The sequence below is a fragment of the Athene noctua genome, chromosome 3 (assembly GCF_965140245.1).
Source record: "Athene noctua chromosome 3, bAthNoc1.hap1.1, whole genome shotgun sequence".
Taxonomy (NCBI): domain Eukaryota; kingdom Metazoa; phylum Chordata; class Aves; order Strigiformes; family Strigidae; genus Athene; species Athene noctua.
Genome location: NC_134039.1, coordinates 57,673,736 through 57,694,201, shown reverse-complemented (window position 1 = coordinate 57,694,201; position 20,466 = coordinate 57,673,736). Strand labels below are relative to the sequence as shown.

Genomic DNA, 20,466 nt, shown 5'->3' with positions numbered 1-20,466 from the left:
TCTTGATGCTTTTGGATATAAAAAGATGACTTAATTTTCTAACAATGAATGCTATGAAATACACGGTGCTAGTACCTTTCTTGCCTTCATGAGCAAGAACTTTAAATCCTTGACAGGCAGCTTATTCCTCAAGTTAAAACTATTTTGCCATTGATGAGGGTTTTGACATTTATCTCATTTTTGAGCTAAATAAAATTCTTCAAGGAAATACGTGAAATTTGTGTGCAAAGAAAACTAATACTAATTGGATTTGAGGTCTACAACATTTGTTTAGAAAACATAATAACTTTATTCAACACCAGGCGGTGTCCAATATCTGATTAACGCTGTTGTGGTTGATGTGATCTGGAGCAATGGCAGATGTTGGTTTAGGTTTCCAAGGAAACAGTGCAATAGGGGCATATGGGTGTTTGAATATACATACGTATTATAACAATTTCTTAAAATGTAAAGAAAGCAAGGTTGGAGGTGGGCTAATTATCCATATTTGTAAGTGTGTAAGTCATAATACCCAGACAAGTTCTTCACATCCAGCAATGAAAAACTTTTCACCTGTTCAAATAGTCTGAATTTTGCCTGTATGACTTCTTACCAGCCTCCTGTACCATCAGCTGGCCCCAGTGTCGTTTATTTTCTCTTCTACACCTATAATAATTGTCACTACTTCCTACAAGTTGTTCACTGGATAACTAGAGAACAAATTCCCATTACCAAAACAATCAATATCCATGGCATTAAATGCAGTCCTTAGACAGAATAGACTTCACTGAATGTTTTTCTTTGTAAGATTTGTTTATGTACGCAGTTGGAGATAGGTAGGTGAGCTGTTTTTCATAAGAGAATGGAAGTGTGGTCAGAGTTGCCGAAATAGTGAGATGTAAGTGTAGGCAAGAGGAAAACGATCAAAGTTGTCATGCTAATTAGATCTCTGATCTCTTTGGTGTGGTAGCCTGTACTGGCAGTACTTAGTACAGATTTTTCAACCTCTGACGTAAGAACCATCAGACTTTGAAGTAAATTTATTCAGTTAAACAGTAACATGGTTGTAGGGGAAATTTCTTCCAAAGCCAAACGGACTGATGACCTTGTTGTTCAGTTGGTGTGTACATGTTATTTAGGTAAACTTTAAGTTAGTTATGACTCTTCTGAGTTGTCTGTTTATCTCCAGTTAAGTGCATATGAAGTTTGTTCTTCTCCTTGATATATATGTTGACATGTGATATGCTGTAGTAATGTTGGAGGTGAGGAAGGATGAATCTTCACAAGTTGTGTCATCCTGACACTTGCCTTAGTGATAGTATTTGAAATAACCAGAAGGCATGCCTGTTGTTTTTGTTAATCTCAGCTGTAATGAAGTATACTGTTTGCAATTTATTTGTATACTGCAGATACAGTACATGAAGTTATTCCTTAGTACTAGAGGAATAAATATTAGAAAATTATTATATGGCCATCCTTACATTTCACATGTCCTCTAGCAAATGTAGGTAAGATGATGATTGAATCAATCTGATGAATATTTAAAAAAAATCAATCATTGTGAAAATACTGTGCCTAAATTAAAAAAATATTGATTATACTGTATTGGTTTATTAGAGTTTGTTTCTTCAGTTTTTTAATTAATCAACTGTATAACATTGTATCAGGTTAAATGATGCATTATAATGAGACGTCCGTATTTCACCATAGATAGGGACCATTGTGTTTGCACCTTTTCTTGCATACCAGTGAAGGCAGTATTGTGTAGAAGGAAGTGAAAAATTAAAATTGTAGCAAAAATTACTGATCGACATTTTTCTAATTCTTTTTCCAGTTAAGGCCTTAGTCCATCCCTATTAAGATAATTTTGATCCGACGTGTCATCATAGCTCCGTTACATATCAGTAATAATTTGCTAATGGTTTTTCATGGGTAGTTGTTTTCAAGTCTTTACTGATTTCTGGTTGTTGGTACCCTTCCCAAATACATACAAATTTTGAGGTGGGTTAGCTGGGTATTACTGAACTTCCTCTGAATTTTCTGAGTTCTCAGGAATACATATACACTTGCAAGTAGACATAATTTTTAAGATGTAGTGATCATCAATCTGTTTGAATGTCTTATTTTTCTCTGCTTTTCTCTTTATTTTCAGGTCTGGCAGTTTCTCTTCAGTTGCTTCATGGAGACATAGAACAAATTAGGAGAGAGTATACATCCATGTTTACCCATGGGGTATCCATAACAAGAAAACTAGGTTTTTCCAATATTATAATGCCTGGTAAGTTAAAAAGAAAAAAAACTCTGGGTAAGCAGCAAAAATTAACAGCAAAAAAAGATAAATTACTTAGGTTTCAGCTGCTTTCCAAATAAATACTGTATTTTAAAACTTCTTGAACTTTTCCAGAGACTTTTATGTTAGTTTTTTTTCAGATAGAAGAAAACTGTGTCCCAGTGGCCCCATTGCATTATACATTGTATAGTTACTATGACAATGTCAGAAGGGCTTACAGCCGTAGCAGCCTTTTTTGAGAGATGGAACCCCACTTTCTAGAAGTGAAGATGACTAAATGCAAGACTTCTGATCTCTATGCAGAGAAAGAAATAACCAGCAGAACATTATGTTCTTAGGAGCTGGTAGTTTTCTAAATAAAGGTTCATAGAATTTCACTGACACTGTACAGCTTCTGGTTTCATGAGGTTTGTGTCTCAAATACCAGAAATTAAGATACTGGAAGGGGATACTAATAGGGATGTAGAGATTTTACTTTGATTATATTGTATGACAAAATATGCAAATACTTAAACACATGGTAAGGAAGGTAGAAAGGTTATGTCAATGTGAATGTGAAGAAGATCATAGTAATATCTATAGTTCCATCCCTGAAAGGAAATTTTTAGAAAGTTTAATGGGTTGCTGGAAATGGTAAGTCAAATGTCTCTTTAAGGAAAAACATACTTACAAGCAGACAGTTTGGCATGATTATGGTGTTGTGTTGTTGCTGAGAAATGTTGCAGGGAGGAGCTCACTTCCTAGTTTCAGCTGAGTCCACACACACAATGCCTTGACTCTCAAATGTAAAATATCCTCATGACTTGCAGATTTTTAATAGAGACTACGTTCTTCTTATCAAGATCTGTCTTTGCATTCCTGTGTGCCTAAATCAGAAGTAAACTAAGGTTCCGAGGGAAGAATAAATAAGCTTCAATAGTTCACTGATCAAGGAGGTCTTAAATAGGCATTTAAAACTCAGTAATGAGACTTGGATTTAGCTATGGGCATGTATTTCTTCTGAACTCTGCCAGAAACTTGACAACTGAGAATTCACTTGTGTTCTTACTGCCAATTAAACATCTGTCCTTCTGCATCCTTGATCAGTAGTTCCAATAACTTAAAACATGCACAGAACACAAGTTAATAAAACAGTTTTATCATTATTATGAAAATACTCTGCTGGTGTGACTGCAATATTTAGAACAATAAAATGCATGAGTCAGGTGCCATTTAATTTGAAGGTAGATATATATGTATACCTAATGGAAGCATTCAGTTGAAATCTTATAATAGCTAGGGTTTATTTATTGTATTACTCTTGGACTTGTAATTTGAATCAAATGAGTGTTGTAGATAATATGGCTGAAAACAGTGGAAACAGTTTTACTGAGCATGTTATAACTCCCATTAAGAAACCCTTCTCCGTTTATCTGTGATTTACTGACCTTATGCTCTGTGTTACCAAATTTTCTAAGTTCTATAAATAGCTCTCATATCCCCTCACTTTCCAGTTATGAAATAATGTGATGTACTAAACTGCAAAAAAACATGTTATAGCAGAGTAAAGCATAATCAGCTGCTGGAGGAGTTTCTCAACTCAGTTTCAAAGAATTGTGCAGGCTGTTTGTCCCTTTTTTAGTTAAAAAAACCCAGTATATGGGTTCTGATATACTGCTTTCTCAGTCCAAATGTATGCATTACTTCAGTTTAGAAAATGTTCAACTTATATTCTGTGTTTACTGGCATAGGAGATGTTTCTCATAAAGAGAAATAATCACCTCACTCTTGCAATGATGAGTTCCAAGGGCTAGGGAGAGCAGTATGCCTTAGGCACTGAAATGCCTTCAAGAACCTAGCCTTTGAAATGCTTTTTTCTTTTAAAGCTCTCCTTTCATTTTGTTTCTCTTCTAGTGTCTTTCTTCAGACATAAGAGAACTTCATCTTTTGCCACTGGAAATAGTCATTAATTAGATCTCATTTTATATTTTTGTTGAAAACAAGTATGTTGTTGTGGCTAATTAGCACTTAGTCTGGTTCAGAACCCTAACCTCTTGAATAATTCAATAAGAAATACTTCATGCTGCTAAACTACAGTATCTCTTCTATAAACACTATATTTTAAATCTCCCATTCTGGTGTATTTAAACTCTCTCTGACCTTCATTTTTTCATCATACCAATCCTGTTCTCTTTGGAGGTTTTGCCATTAAAAGTAACTAGGATCAACATACATGTCAGACCAGAATTTTGTTGACAATAATAATGCATGTTTTTATAGAGCAGTGATTTTTATGTCACAGGAGCCTGACAGGGTGAAGCCACAGAATGCTCTTTCCAGGACCTGTGGAATTTTTTAATGAAGAACTCCAAGTGTTTTAGGAAATGAAGTAGATGGCTAGAATCAAAAAGGCTGTGAAATAAGCCGCTCACTTTATTCTAGCTGACAGAAGGACAGGCAGTGAAAGTGCCTTCTTCAACAGTCTAATCAACATGCATTTTCTAGACTTAACGTAGATTTAAGAGCAGTCTCTATACAACCACTAGTAAACTCCTTTACAGCATCCTAGTGTGGCAGTCTACAGATGCAGAAGTGAGTATTCTCAGATAGCTGTGCACAGCATCAAAGGACAATTGTGCTTACACCCTGAATTTCTGTGTTCACTGTTTCCTGTAAGGACAGACATTATTTAGTGTATAAAATTTAGCATGTAATACTTTTTGAGCAGTACTTTAAGTTAGATTAACATACATAACAGATGATGGAATGTAAAAGCCCTTTTTTATTTTTCTATACATACTTTTACCAGCTTTTTGGCTGTTTTATGTAGTGTGCTCTTATGGAATCTGTTTCCAAATTTGACTTACAGTATCAGTGCATAACTTCAGTGCTGCATGTGTTCTAGCATATACCCATGTACATACTGTTTTGCATCTTTGTGGAAGATACCTAATTCCATAAAAAAGCCTGATCATCAGTGTGTGTTGTCTGGGGGTTTTAGAACTGGACTAAACCCTAACACAGCTGTTTGTCTAGATGGAGACTTAGTGGAGGAGGCATAGCTTCCATCTAGGACTGTCAGTTGTAAACAGGCTCCAAACTATCATGTGACAGGCATCCATACAGTTGTACATCTTTCTCATGCTTATCAGACCAGAACTGCATCTGCTTTACTTTATTTAAGCTACACTGTTCTTAATAATGCTAAGTCTATTACTGATAGTAGCTGTCTTGACTATTTGGTATGTTCAAAGCCAAAATCCATACAGCATGAGACACTAGCACATAAGTAATCTCATATCTTTGTGTAGAATCCTTCCTTCACTAAGCAATTTTGTTAGGTCCAACCCTTACTTCCTGGAACTTTACCTACAAACTTAGTCTATGCAGCTTTGTCTATAATATCAAAGATAGTTCTTACTTAAAACAGCTATAGATAGAATTTTGAAAGGCTCTAACTTACAGAGGACAGCAGCTCTCCTCCAAGTGTCTGAGTCCATAAAATGTATTGCAGTGTATAAACAATTGGCCTGCTGGTTGACAAATCAACAGATTTTCATAGATGGATATCATTTAGCTTTAGACACCTTTTTTTCAGCTTACGATGTGAACTGGTGGCATTACCACTGTTGAGATCTGACCACCACTTGCTTTGGGTTAAGATCAGAGTTTATATTCCTTCCTGTCCATCCAAACTCTTATGATATTAGAAGAGGTTTAAGAATTGACAAGTCAGTACAGTGGTATTACAGTGACCATTGTTTTACTCGTGCGTAAGCTGAGAGGGTCTATAATGCTGGTATCTATAGCTGAGCTAGTCAGTCCTGACTGCAAAGTTCTTGGCTTGTAATCATTCTGAATTTTTTGATCCGCTTCTAATCCTGTGAAATGATTTCACAAATAACATAGCTAAAGGTTCTACATGAAGCTGCAGTATTAATTTCTGTAATGTAATTTTCATAGTTTCAGACTTATTTGTCAAACAATAAAAGGTGCACTTTGTTTTTCAATTTTCTGTCAGTTTCTTTACCATTTCTGTTCATTCAGCAGATGGAATGAGCTGCCAAGGATGTTGCAGTGCTTTTAAGTTTCCTACATTAAGCTTTCATATGCTTAATTTAGGAAAAATAACTTAGGTTTTTTTACCATCACATTTGTGTTGCTTTGCATTTGTCAACTTTTAACTTCATTAGATGTCCTTTAGCTGTTCAGTTAAATCTCATCAGAATCCTGTCTTTGAAAGCTCCTGAATATACTTGTTACTCCCTCATCTGGATTACTAAAAGGTCTTTTATTCTTTTCATATGCAAGTACACACTCTCCAGTCTTCCTTACTTTCTATTTTCAGAAGCATTTAAAATTAAACTCGAACTAGAATATTTGGGGTTTTTTATACAAATGATCTCATAAAATGCTATCCTTGTGATAACATGCATTTTTCAATGATGTGATTTTGACTAGAAGCATATTCCCTCTTTCAAATCTTAGAATAAGAGTCTGGAGAGCAAAAATGTAAAGAAGGCTAGGGAATCTGTTGTCTTTGTCATGGTAAGTATCTGTATCTTGTCAGTGAGCTTGGGCTCATTAAAGAGTTGTTGATTCTAGGAAATATGTCTGACGCAAGCATTTTTCTCCCACGAGCAGTAGTATGAATTTTTCCAATCTTCTTTATCCTGAATGGAGTACAAACAGCCTAAATTTAACACCTGCCATTGTTTGCTGTTCTGATTTCCAAAAATCCAGAAATACATATTTTTAATTACCGAAGGCAATATTGCCTGGATATTACTTACACAAAATATGTTTAAGTAATATTGTGGAGTAAAGACACCCTGAATTTTGACCTTTCATGAAACTGTAGTACTCTGTGGGGAATATCCTCTGCTTTCCAAATCCTCTTTTAATACTTTTTTCTTAAAGCTTTGAGCCTATCTACCAAAGGAATTGTCATTTCTACAAGTCACTAGAGAAAACAAAGATACTAATACATGACTACACACTTAGTTAGACAAGTGCAAGGAACTTCTGTACTGTTTTGCTTCTCCTTCCCATCTCTGTCATATTTTTCTTGGTTGATTAGGAACTGAAGGAAAAATAGAACTATGGAAAGGGAAGAAAAGCCCTAATTTAATTGGACTTCCCTTGATTTGAAGTCTCTGGAAGTAGAGAATGGGGAAGAGGGTCTTCTGAAGTTACAGTATTTGGAGAAGAGTAAGCTGGTTTTCTTTTGAGCATAGAATGAGAAGCAGTGATGCATGGGAAGTTTATACAAGAATAGTTATGGCTTGGAAGTCTTTCTTCAATAAACCATGTAAGGAGCACAAGCAAACTAACAAGTGAATGCTTTAGCTCTGTAAAAATAAATGGTCTGTCAAAGTTCTGCTGGAAATGTTTTCTTTATATCATAGCTATACAGAATCAACAGGTCAAAGTTTTCTGCTAAAACAGCTTGTAAGTCTTTTATTCCTCACTTGTTCAAAGCAACTGGTTTTACATCTCATTGTTAAAAAGGAAGAACAAAAAAAGCTACAGAGCAATTGGGTCTTACATGGGAGATCTACAATCCATTTGAAATCTGAAAAGTATTGCAGTTTGAGAATCCCTTGTTATGGGCATTTCATTTGCTTACTCAGTTGTTTTCTGATGAGTGTTTCTTAGCGCTTATTGAGAGTTTCTGTAATAAAGCTGAAAATGCAGATAATGCTCTATTGAAAAAGGACAGGAGGGTAGCTGAGAAAAGAAATCTATCTGCCTTTGATTTAAATACCAAAGCTTGCTTAATTCAATAATAAAAAGGCAGGCCTGTTACCAAAGTCACCAATGCTCACAAACTTCTAACACATGCAGAGTTGTTTTAATGTTAGCCTTACATAAATGAGAATATAGTGATGATATAAAAACTAGATAGCAATATATAAATAATAGAAATGGTCTTATTTCTTATGTCATATACTTAAATGCAGACACACACTCTGCCCCAAATAAGTTTTTGTTAAGTATCACCACCCAGAGGGTCCTGATCTCAGACCTTTTCTTTGTATATATATATTTAAGCACGGAGTACATTTTCTCATTCTTGATTCATGTGAACGTTACTCATGTTGTGAGTAATTACTGTGAGTTGTTCTTTGCCACAATAGTGGAGAAGTTGCTATATGGGGAGAAAGCACTGAACAGACAGCTGATTGGTGGTTGTCATGATCTTTAAATCTGACACACATTTACTGGCAGCTTCAAGCATGTCAGTGAGATTTGCCCCGATTCTTAAAAGTGCTGAATATATTTGCTGATAAGCAGCCAACCACTCTTTTGGTATCTTCTACAATGCAAAAAAGAAATTGTTTCAGTAATAGGATTTCACTTCCTACAGTGATGAAATTCTTTTTGAAATGCAGTGTGCCTGTATCTTCCTGAGTTGGTGGTCTTAAGGATGCCCTTCTCTCCATTAACATCGTTGTATACTATGATTTTCACTAATGATGCCAGATTGCTTAATGTGAATTTTTAATTGATTTTTTTGTAATTAAATACAACTGGATTGTGTCAGAAATCAGGAAGGGAAGGCAAAAGACCAGCATGGCTGAGTAAAGACATGCTGGTCAAACTAAAGGGCAAAAAGGAAATGCACAGGTAGTGAAAGCATGAAGAGGCATCCTGGGAAGACTACAGGGACACTACCTGGTTGTGTAGGAATGGGGTCAGGAAGGCCAAGGCACATCTGGAGCTGAACTTGGCAAAGGCTTCAAAGCATAATAAGAGCTTCTTATAGGTATGTCAGCCAGAAGAGGAAGGTCGAGGAGAACATATCCCCCTTTATGAACAAGACCGGCAAACTGGTAACAGCAGATGAGAAGAAGGCTGAGGTGCTCAAAAACTTTTTTGCCACAGTCTCTCTTCCCACACATCTTGAGTGGATGAACCTCAAGGCAGGGACTGGAGGAGCAAAGTCCCTCCCACTGTAAGAGAAGATCATGTTCAAGACCGCCTGAGGAACCTTAACATATATAAATCTATGGGACCTGACAAGATGCTTCCCTGAGGGAATGGGCTGATGTAGTTGCCAAGCCACTGTCCATGATATTTGAAAAGCCATGGCAGTCAAGTGAAGTCCCCAGTGACTGGAAAAAGGGAAACATTGCACCCATTTTTAAAAAGGGTGGAAAGGAGGACCCTGGGAACTACTGACCTGTCAGCCTCTGTGCCTGGGAAGATCATGGAACAGATCCTCCTAGAAGCTATGCCAAGGCACGTGGAGAACATGGAGGTAATTCAACACAGTCAACACAGCTTCACCAAGAGTGAATCTTGCCTGACTAATCTCATGGCTTTCTACAATGGAGTGACTGCATCAGTGGACAAGGAAAGAACTACAAATGTCATCTGTCTGGACTTCTGTATGGCCTTTGACATGGTCCCTGCAACATCCTTATGTCTAAATTGGAGAGATAAGGATGTGATGGACTGTTCTGTGGATAAGGAATTGGTTGAATGGTCGCATCCAGAGGGTAGTGGTCAACAGCTCAGCATTTACCAGATAGCCAGATAGAGATAAGTGTCAAGTGGTGTCCCCCAGGGGTCTGCACTGAGACCAGTACTGTTTAACATCTTCGTCAATGACATACACAGTGGGATCAACTGCACCCTCAGCAGATTTGCAGATGACATCAAGCTGATTGGTGCGGTTCACAAGTCTAAGGGATGGGATGCCATCCAGAGGGACCTGGACAAGCTTGAGAAGTGGGTCTGTGTGAACCTCATAAGGTTCAACAATGCCAGGTGCAAGGTTTTGCACCTGAGTGCGGGCACCCCCCTGTATCGGCACAAGCAGGGGGAATGAAGGGATTGAGAGCAGCCCTTCAGAGAAGGACTTGAGGGTACTGGTGTGTGAAAAACTGGACATGAGCTGGCAGTGTGTACTTGCAGCCTGGAAAGCCAGCTATATCCTGGGCTGTATCAAAAGAAGCGTGACAAGCAGGTCAGGGGAGGTGATTCTGCCCCTCTACTGCACTCTGGTGAGACCCCACCTGGAGTACTGTGTCCAGCTCTGGCGTCCTCAGTACAAGAAAGACATGGACCTGTTGGGGTGGGTCCAGAAGAGGGCCACAAAAATGATCAGAGGGATGGAGCATTTTCTATGAGGACAGGCTGAGAAGTTGGGCTCCAGGGAGGCCTCACTGCAGCCTTCCAGTACTTAGAGGGCTTTATAAGAAAGATGGGGACGGACTTTTTAGTAGAGGCTGTTGCGATAGGACAAGGGGTGGTGGTTTTAAGCTAAAAGAAGATAGATTTAGACTGGATACCAGGAAGAAATTCTTTACTGTGAGGGTGGTGAGACACTGGAACAGGCTGCTCAGAGAGGTTGTAGATGCCCCCTCTCTGGAAGTGTTCCAGGCCAGGTTGGACGGGGCTTTGAGCCACCTGATCTAGTGGCTTATTGCTGGAGGGTTGGACTAGATGACCTTTAAAGGTCCCTTCCAACCCATACTCTTCTGTGCTTCTATGAAATCATCAAAGTTCAACTGCCAGAAAGCACTAGCAAGAATTTGATGTTGCTATATATCCAGGACTTAATCTCTTCTTCCTGACTCCCCAAAGTGTATATATTAATAAACACATATGTTTTGATAGTTAAAAGTATTTACAACCTCCAGGTTGTGACTACTGCAAAGGTAAAGAGCTTGTAGTGTAACTTGTTGAAATTTAGGCTAGATGCTGGTGGTCAGTGCTGCATCACCTAGACATAAGGGCACCTACTTTTGAATTGAACTCTTCTGTCTTGTTCCATGTGTTTCTGTAAACTGCTTTTTCTTAGCGTAACTTTAGCTGGGCCGGTTCCAAGTTTACTGGGCTGCAAAGGGAGTGGAAGACTGCCTGCCCTTGTCTTTTATCTTCCAGTTTTGATTTTTACTGTCAGTATATCAGCATGGATAGTAACATCATAGAATACCCTAGCTAAAAAAGACATAGATTGTATGGATTGACAGAGAGAGTAGGAGGCAAGGTGGACTAAGGGTCTCTAGCTCTCTCCTCAAGTTATAATCACCTCTATGTGTTTTTTTGAGATCTTCCCACTTATAGCCGCTACACAGCTCTTGTCCTATTCTACAAAGTATTCTAAGGACTTTTTCTCTTAAAACATTTTGTATCCACAAGATTTACATCCTGGATAATACAGAATCACAGATCACACAGAATCATTCAAGTTGGAAAAGACCCTTGGGATCATCAAGTCCAACCATCAGCCCTACTCTGAGTTCTCCCCTACGCCATATCCCCCAATATCTTATCTAAACAACACTTAAACACATCCAGGGATGGTGACTCCACCACCTCCCTGGGCAGCCTATTCCACTGTCTGACCACTCTTTCTGTGAAAAATTTTTCCCTAATGTCCAGTCTAAACCTCCCCTGTTGCAGTTTAAAGCCATTCCCTCTTGTTCTGTCACTCATCACCTGTGAGAAGAGACCAGCACCAACCTCTCTACAATGTCCTTTCAGGTAGTTGTAGAGAGTGATGAGGTCTCCCCTCAGCCTTCTCCTCCTCAAACTAAACAGTCCCAGCTCCTTCAATCGCTCCTCATAGGATTTACTCTCCAGGCCCTTCACCAGCTTCGTTGCCCTCCTCTGCACTCGCTCCAGCACCTCGATATCTCTCTCGTGTTGAGGTGCCCCAAACTGGACACAACACTCCAGGTGTGGCCTCACCAGTGCAGAGCACAGGGGGACTGTCACCTCCCTACTCCTGCTGGTCACACTATTTCTAATCCAAGCCAGGATGCCGTTGGCTTTCTTGGCCACCTGGGCACACTGCTGGCTCCTGTTCAGCTGCTTGTCTGTTAGAACCCCCAGAGCCTTCTCTTCCAGACAGCTCTCCAGCCACACCTCCCCAATACCACTGGGGACAAAATACCATTTTGTCTGTGCCACATCCAGAGATTTTCAGTGTCTACAACTCAGATTGTTTTAAGAGCTGTCAAAGTCATGTTTAGGGTATAAAACAAAGCAACTGATTAGCTTGTATTTTACAGAGATGTAAATGAACAGGAACTGTAACTAAACAAAATAATGTTTTCTGCTTCTTTTCAAATGATTGTTCTAAAAGACCTATAATTCTGAGGAAAGCTTTCAAAAAAGCAGTTCCTAACAAAAGCTCCTAGTGAGTTCTGTGTAATTATTTTTAAATTAGCGGCTGCTGTCAGGACAGTTTAGATTTGCACACTGAAAGCTGTAACTATCAGAGACGCTATCTTGTTCAGATATGATCATGCTGTGTTTTGTTACAGTACTAAATCAAATTGAAATGTATTTCACTAGAAAGCTTTTCAAGGATTGCTGGCAAACTAAACTCTCTTTTTCTAACAAAGACGGCTACCCTTGATCTTTGACAGCTATGGTAGCTTGAAAACCTTGTTCCATATTAATACACTACAAGAAATTCTACAGTTCTAAATGTAGTTGGAATATGAGAAAAGTCTTGTTGTTATAGTGTCTGTGTTGAAATTGTAATGTGCAGCTTCCTCAGTGTCTGTTAAAAACAGTTTTGTGATGAAGAATCATTACTTTGACTCTTAGTTTAGTATAATGTTTCTAAAGAAATAAATGAACAAACAACACATGCATACAAATGCTCTCCTGATGCCTGTCCTGATGTGACCTTGTCCTCATTAGTTATTACCTGTCATTCCTCTCACCTGAGCTTCTGTGAGAGCATCCAAGCCTCTCTGAGCTGGGGAGAGCTTGCATGTAGGTACCATAGCTGGGGAGCAGACTAGTGCTTGTACGCAGATCCTGAATAGTGATGATACAGCCTCCTACCTATGAAGGAAAGGGAGCCTGCGGAACCATCCCATAATGAAACTGCACGGTGGAGATAATAGCACCCCTGAGCATGCATTGTCAGCTCCAACCTGCAAATTACTCCTGGCTCTTCTGTCTTTACTGGTTATTTAAAATTTGTGGTTTTTTTAGTTGGCAGGTTCAGGAAGGCTGACCTCCATTATCTGTGTGACCTCCAGCAGTCTGTCTTGTGGTTGTTTTTGACTATAATTGGCCTTTCCTCCTGCTCCTTGTAATTGCCTCTTTCATATAACTGATGCTGATCAGGTCTCTGTACTCCAGTCCTGTCCAGCCCTTGGACAATTCATTGCTAGTTGAAGTCATGAAGCTTCTGTTTCTTTTCAGGTCAGAAACCTTGACCTGTAATGTGCCTGGTTAGCACCTACGTCTGGGGCAAGAAGGGTTTAGAGTTTCCGCTCTCTCACACTATAAATATTCAAGGTATTTTTCAAGATATATAAATATTTCAAGATGTCTTTGCCAGGTCAATCATGAAATGTATTAGTAGGACTGTATGAAGAGGCAGGTACTGCCAGTGCTGTGCTGTATACAGTTTGATTTAGCAATCCAGACATTTCAATTCAGCAGCTTTCCATACAATTAAATTGATGTACTAGTGTAAATATCCCTGCAGAATGTGCACTGAACACTTGCACTGCACGGGAAAGATAGGGCTATACAATCATCCACATCACTACAACTCATGTTTTTTTTGTTAAATTCTACAGAGCTTCAGTTTCAATGTAGCTCTAGCCCTCACTTCATAGTAGAAGCTCTTGTAGGAGTGCTTCAGTCTGTAGTTTTTAAAATTTAAAAATCTGATTTTGATTAGCCAAAGAGGTGAAATAATAGGGTGCTAACTAAGTAGTGCCAAACTATTGGGGTTAGCAGGCCACTTCTGTAGTTAGGACAGAATATACTGATGCCCTTTTTCAACACATTGCATTGTTGTCTTGAAGTAAGAAAACACAGCATCACTAGATACACTTGCTGATACTCACAGTTCTGCCATTTTTCCAAGACACAGCTCATTACTTCCTACTCTCACAGGGACCAACACCAACTTTTTTTTTTCTGCTTTGTTGTTTGTCATCTCACATCCAATGTACAACAACCTTCTGCCTTACCTATAATTTGCTGTAACATGTTAAGTTTTTTTTTTTTTTAATTGGGATAGTGACCAGAAAGTAGCTTTGCCAGCATAAGCAGCTTTTTAAGCAGTGAAGTGATTCGGACAACACAGAAATGCAACACATGGCTTCTTTAATTTGTTTTTCTCTAGCTTCTGTTGACTGAGGTCTCATAACCCACATGTCTAGAAGTGTCCCTTTACTTCTAAGGAGACTTACATGGTTTAGCTTCACAAAACATGTTTAATGACCTGAGTGTGTGTGGTTCACCATTCTATAGTCTTTCCTTATCCAGAAAACTGTATGTCAGTCCCAGTCAAAGCTGACTTATAATGGGGTTTGACCCTATACTGGTTAGCAGTGTTACTAACTGGATGTTGGTATCCACATGGTCATTGCACAGTCCGGAAGCCCTGGTGAATTCAGAAAGTTGAAAGAAAACTGTCATGACAGGAGTCAGAGGATGGAAATGCTCCATATCAACAGGGAAAAATGAGCTCCCCTTTCTTTTGAAATGAATGCTTTCAAGTGATCTAGATATTTCGTAACACACAACATTATAGGTGGAGGTAGGCTTGTCACCTTAAAGTTGAGCATCATTTTCAATATTGTTTACAGTTGCTTATTCCTGTACCAAACGTCATGCTGAAAATAATCATTAGATGTTTTAACTGAAATGCATACACCTAGGAGAGATTTGAGTCATGCAGATACTTTAGCTGAAGATACCATTCATACTCACCAAAGTCTACCTCAAAAGTCAGATATTCAGCAGGACTTTGCCTTTCAGTGCTACTTATGGCTGTAATTACCCCTCTTAGTGCAAAGAAGATGATTTAATCTATCAGAATTAGCTGTCTGGTGTAATGGTTGAGGCAAAAATCCCATAGAAAAATGGTGCCTGTTCTTTTTATCAAATATATAATTACAGTTGCCATAAATGAAAAGGATGAGTTAAAGGAATATAGATAAATTCAAGAATTTGCTGATGTTTGAATACTTTATAGAGGAAGTTGGAATTCTTTTTACAGTAAGAGAAACCATAAAAGAATGCTCTAACTTAGTTTTCCACAGACAATCTCAATTTTTGGAGGGAATTTCTGTTAAGGAAGACTGAAGCAATGGCATTTCTACAGTGAGGAAGTAAAAGTGGCTAAGCTATCTCCAGAGCGATATATTGAGAGTGAAATAATCTTTAAAATTTGGATCCAAATATATTTGTCTCAGTTTTTATTATAATTTTCTTTCCTTTTTCATTTCCAGAGTGAAGTTTACATTGCAAATCCTCTCTCTTTTTTACCCTCAGCTGTTTTCTAATAAGGCTTTGTGCTTGATAACCCCATTGGCTTTCGCATTTTATGAGCTTTTACTTTTAATACGTTCATACAAATATTACACTGAAGATTTGTCAGGAGCATGGTTTTAAATTCTTAATGTTCCAGTACACTTACATGAACTATGCAAGTTCAATATAGTTGATTTTCTTACAATTTGGTTTCAAGTAGTGATCTTTTTTTAAACCCATAGTGATAGTGAAATATGTGTGCATACAAATCCAGACAGAAGGCCAAATTGAAACTAAAACCTACATTTTTGTAAAGGTGATAACATATCAGATATGCCACATACTTTGAGAAAAGGAGGCTCCTGTTACATGTCTTGTGCAGACTGTACCCTTGATACATAGCCCATAGTTTACGTTCTTTTTGATTGATTTTTCGGTCTATTTCAGTTATCTCCCTTCTGCTTTTCTATTCATTTCCATATAAAACATCATTATTCCTCATATAGCATGAGAGACTTAGTCTCTTCTTGAATTTGTATTGCATGATAATGAATAAGATCTGGCATTTTCTTCCAATAACGTGACCCACGTGTCTTGATTTTCTCTTGAGACATTGAAAATGGAGTAGAGCTTCCTGAATGGATGTGAATCAGGACAAAATTTATCTGAATGATTCTCTCATGACTACATTGATTATAATCTCTGCCAAGGTTCTGTAAGAGAAGAACAGGACAACATGTGTGAAACTACATCCTATTCCTGTGTCTTTTTTCCCATGTGATTTGATTTCTTCTGGCAATTAAAAAGGTGAAACTCAATGGGTTTGGATTTTTTTTAAAAACCTTAAAATGTAGACAACTGTTTTTGAAAGCCTGCTTCTGTGAAGCTCTGATTCCTTCTTTAGAAATACTTTCTTATTTTTGCATAGAATCATAGAATGGGGTGGATTGGAAGGAACTTTTAAAGATCATCTTGATCTTTAAAGATCATCATCCCTGCCCCACCATGGGCACAGGGACACCTTTCACTAAGACTAGGTTGTTTAAAGCCATGTCCAGCCTGACCTTGAACACTTCCAATCATAGGGCATCCACAACTTCTCTAGGCAACCCGTTCCACTGTCATTTTCATTTGCATTTAAATCCTGTACAGTTTACTCTGTTTAAAAAGGAAAAATACATTTTTGACTGAGTTACATCTGGGCTAGGGCATAAAATTTGTGGTGGAAATGATTATTTGGTTATGTTTCGCAGAAGACCCCATGGAAAATTGAAATAATTCCCTGCTGATAAATGAAAATAATAACTGAATGTAGCACAATAAAGAGAAATTGCTGCAACTACAAGTGGTTTGCTAAAATCAGTTATATAACAAAGCATCTCTAATTACTCTGTGTTGTCATTTTTTCTGAATGTAACCAACTGTTAGCACTAACTAGAATCAAACCTAGTATAAGCATATGCTAGCAAGGATCCAACATACTGCATGCTCTTTGGTAACCATACTGCACTACATTCTAAAACTTTTATAATAAAATATTACTGCAATGTGTAAGTAATGAGAATGTAGTAGTTTTAAGGGTAATTTTGTGACTTGAATAAACATAAGAACAGCGTCACTGATTCAGGCCAGGGGCACATCTAGCTGAGTGCTGGAAACAGACACCTAAGGAAGAGTAAGAACCGAGCATGCATGTATGCATGTATGGTAATTATCCACTCATATTCTCTCAGCCTCCAGCTATGTTCAGCTCAAGAGATTTCCTGAGCTGCTTGTGATCGTCTATTTCATATCCTTTAGTAGATCTTCCTTCCACGACTTCTCCATTCTTCCCTTGAATCCTTACACATTTCTCACATTAACAGCATCCTTTGAAACGGTTTTGATTTGTGTTTAATTTTTGGTTTGGGGTTGCTTTTGTGTTTTGTTTTTGGTTTTTTACAAGTCTTGTCCGTTACCTGAATAACCACCACCTTTTGCTTATTTTGAACCAAGTTCCTGCCAGGAGGCAGAGATTGATTCAGTGATTGCACACACTTATTAGTAATTAGTCTCCTTCATCCTTGACTTTACACAAACTCTTATGTGAATACCATCTGGTCCTGGTACTTGTTTCTGTTCTTGCTGTCTGACTGTATTCTAGCATCTGTCCATAGTTGTTTCAGAAGATAATTCATAATAAGGTAATACAATAGCAGATTTTCCCCCCTCTTTTTATGGGCATGGTTCTTGAAGGCTGGATAATATAGCAGTTTCCATTTACCTTTTTTAAAAAATTGGCAATGGTTTGGATTGCGCTTTGGAGGTACAATTATTTTGCATACAGTGATGGAATAATGTTATAAATATATTAGAAGGCTGTAGCAAGTTCGTGGTTTTCAGTACTTAGAAATCACTGGAGAGTTGCGTGCAGTAAAATAAATGCAATAAATGTGAAACGTGAAAATATCCTGGAAAGTTCAAGCAGGTCAGATTCTGCTTGCACGTTAAAATGAAGCTAGAAATTGAAGATGCACTAATTATTTATCAGTTACATATCTGTTAATTAACTTTGTCCACAGTACAAGTATCCGTCTCATGTCTCTCTTCTCAGTGGTACACCTATAAATACACAAAACTGTCATACTGGATTTCCCCAGTGCTCTGTGAAAATCTACTTTATTAAAAGAGGATATTCCCGTTATGCTAAACTTGCATTTCACTAGATAAAAGCATATATTCTCAATTCCTTTTTCTACCAAATCTAGAAATTGGAATTTTGAAAGATGCTCCTAATTATGATGCATTTGTCCTTCGTTTTTCTGTGAAAGTCCAGTTGCTTCCAAGTAGATCTGTTAACATTTGTTTAGAGCTCGATTAGTTTACACTTTTTAGAAATAGATTTAGCATCTTCAAACAGAAAACAGGCTTCCCTACTACGCCACTCCAGTCACCACCAGTACTACTTCACCCCTGTCCTGTCCCCCCGCAACTGCCAACCAATCTTTCTTCCTTTCATCAACTATAAACTTTGCAGTTTGTGCCAACTCAAACTAAAATAAATCTACCATTCATCTCATCTGGTTACGGTCTGACAGAATACTTAGCATTTTACTGTATGAACTTGCAAAGAATTTAAATTTAAATATGCAGCAGTATTTAATCACTCGTAAATACTGTCACACTTAGGTAGTGCCTGTATTGGATTTGTAGTTTGAATTTGTTGATGAAGATTTTAATTTCTCAGAAGCATTTCCAACATGCAGAAAATAAGCTATCTAAGCTAACTTTTTGCTAGTAAACTTTGGAACACCCTGTTAATGTAAAATGTATTGAGATCTTTTAGATCAGAAAGACAGATTTGAATGCTAACAATCTGGGAAGCCTACTCTTCTAATGGAAAGAACACCAACCTCTTGTTTTTTCTGCTTCAAAGTAATACACTTTGAGATTAAGTGTAACAAAGTTCTCATCCGTTCTTCAAGGAGACATTAAACAGAGAAAAGTAATAATTACAAATGAAAGAAAATACATTAATATTGCCCTACATTAAAAGAGAAATTAAATGAGGTGAAGCTAGACACCAGGTTTGTTACAGCTAGAGGTGCTACTGTGAAGACCAAAAAGAGATAAAGGATGAGTAAAAGCCCCTAGAATTGGATTAGTATGTCAGGTAATCTCCTGGGCTTTGATGAAGCTTTGTAGGTTTTCTTGGTTTATAAAAAAATTGTTATTATTTAAAATCTGAAAATACTGATAAATATGTGGGTGTGATACTATTCCTTGTTTGAAAAAGAAGATGAAAATCTACTTAAGGTACTAAAGCAAGTAAGTTGAACTGACTTTTGTACACTTTGTGTTTAATTTGGGGTTTTTTAATAGGTGAAATGAGGAACGATTTATATATTACTGTAGAAAGAGGAGAATTTGAGAAAGGAGGGAAAAGTGTGGCCAGAAATGTGGAAGTGACAATGCACGTCGTGGACAGCAGTGGTCAAATTTTAAAGGTATCTTTGTTGTATGTTTTTCTTTGCTGCAATTAATTTTGACACACTTTTTTGGATGTAAATTATCTTTTGTGGCATTGCTTGAAGAGTACAAAATTGCTTTGGAAAGGTCATGTTTATCTTTTGCTGTCATTAGATATTAAAAATATTTCTACTTTGCCTAAAACCTTTATAAAATGCATGTTTGTTTTATTTATGCGATCAATTGCATGATTCAGAAAAACACTAGTAATACCCAATTAAATAACTAGTAATTCCATTAAGATGTGGAAAATGTTGAAGCAAGATCAGGTTTTGGAGAATTTTTTATTGCATAATAATTCTTCTTAGTAGCTATGCATTTTCTCATGTTACACAGAACATATTTTGATAATTTTCAATTTTTTGTCTGATTTTAATAAATCACAGATCCTTCATGCAGAAATCACCACTATGTATCAATAAAAGAATAATGTTCCTTCTTCAGATTAAATTGCATGATGCTGCTGACAGCCTAATAACAGGCACTGGTTTATATTTTAATTATTAATATATTACTGTTTCTCAGATTTTTTTCTGTACCAAAAGGTTTCTCTTCGCCTTCATCCTTTTCCATACGTATTTAGCATTATTTTTTTTCCTTTTATTTGAAAGTACTTTTTTCACATGTTCTTCATGATTTTGAAGGCTGTGCAGTGACAAAATGAAGAAAAATTGACATAAATAGTCTGGTGCAAATTGTATGTGTGTGTATGAATATGAGAAGTGAGATTGTGTGTATAAATACACACTAAAAAAAAAAAGGATATTGAGATGCAAAGGTGATTCCTTATATTTGCTAAGGAAAAGAGCTGCAGCTTACCTTTCCCACAGAGAATTAATGGGTATCCCCAAGTCAGGACTTGAACATATCCATCTGCCTACATTGCTATGGAGAGACAGTCACAGGTGTTGCAAAGTCAACCAACAATTTGCTTCTTCCGAATCTGGGAATCCAGATTT

General features: G+C 37.4%; 1 protein-coding gene across 4 annotated transcripts in view; it reads left to right on the top strand.

Moving 5' to 3' along the window:
* DOCK4 (dedicator of cytokinesis 4) overlaps positions 1 to 20,466 on the top strand; it is a 255,172-nt gene that overhangs the window by 140,866 nt on the left and 93,840 nt on the right. For all 4 annotated transcript variants that reach the window (XM_074903108.1, XM_074903107.1, XM_074903110.1 and 1 more), the window contains 2 exons: positions 2,132 to 2,257; positions 19,361 to 19,485. In XM_074903108.1, coding sequence (XP_074759209.1) covers positions 2,132 to 2,257; positions 19,361 to 19,485 — 251 coding nt within the window. The remainder of the gene's footprint in view (positions 1 to 2,131; positions 2,258 to 19,360; positions 19,486 to 20,466) is intronic.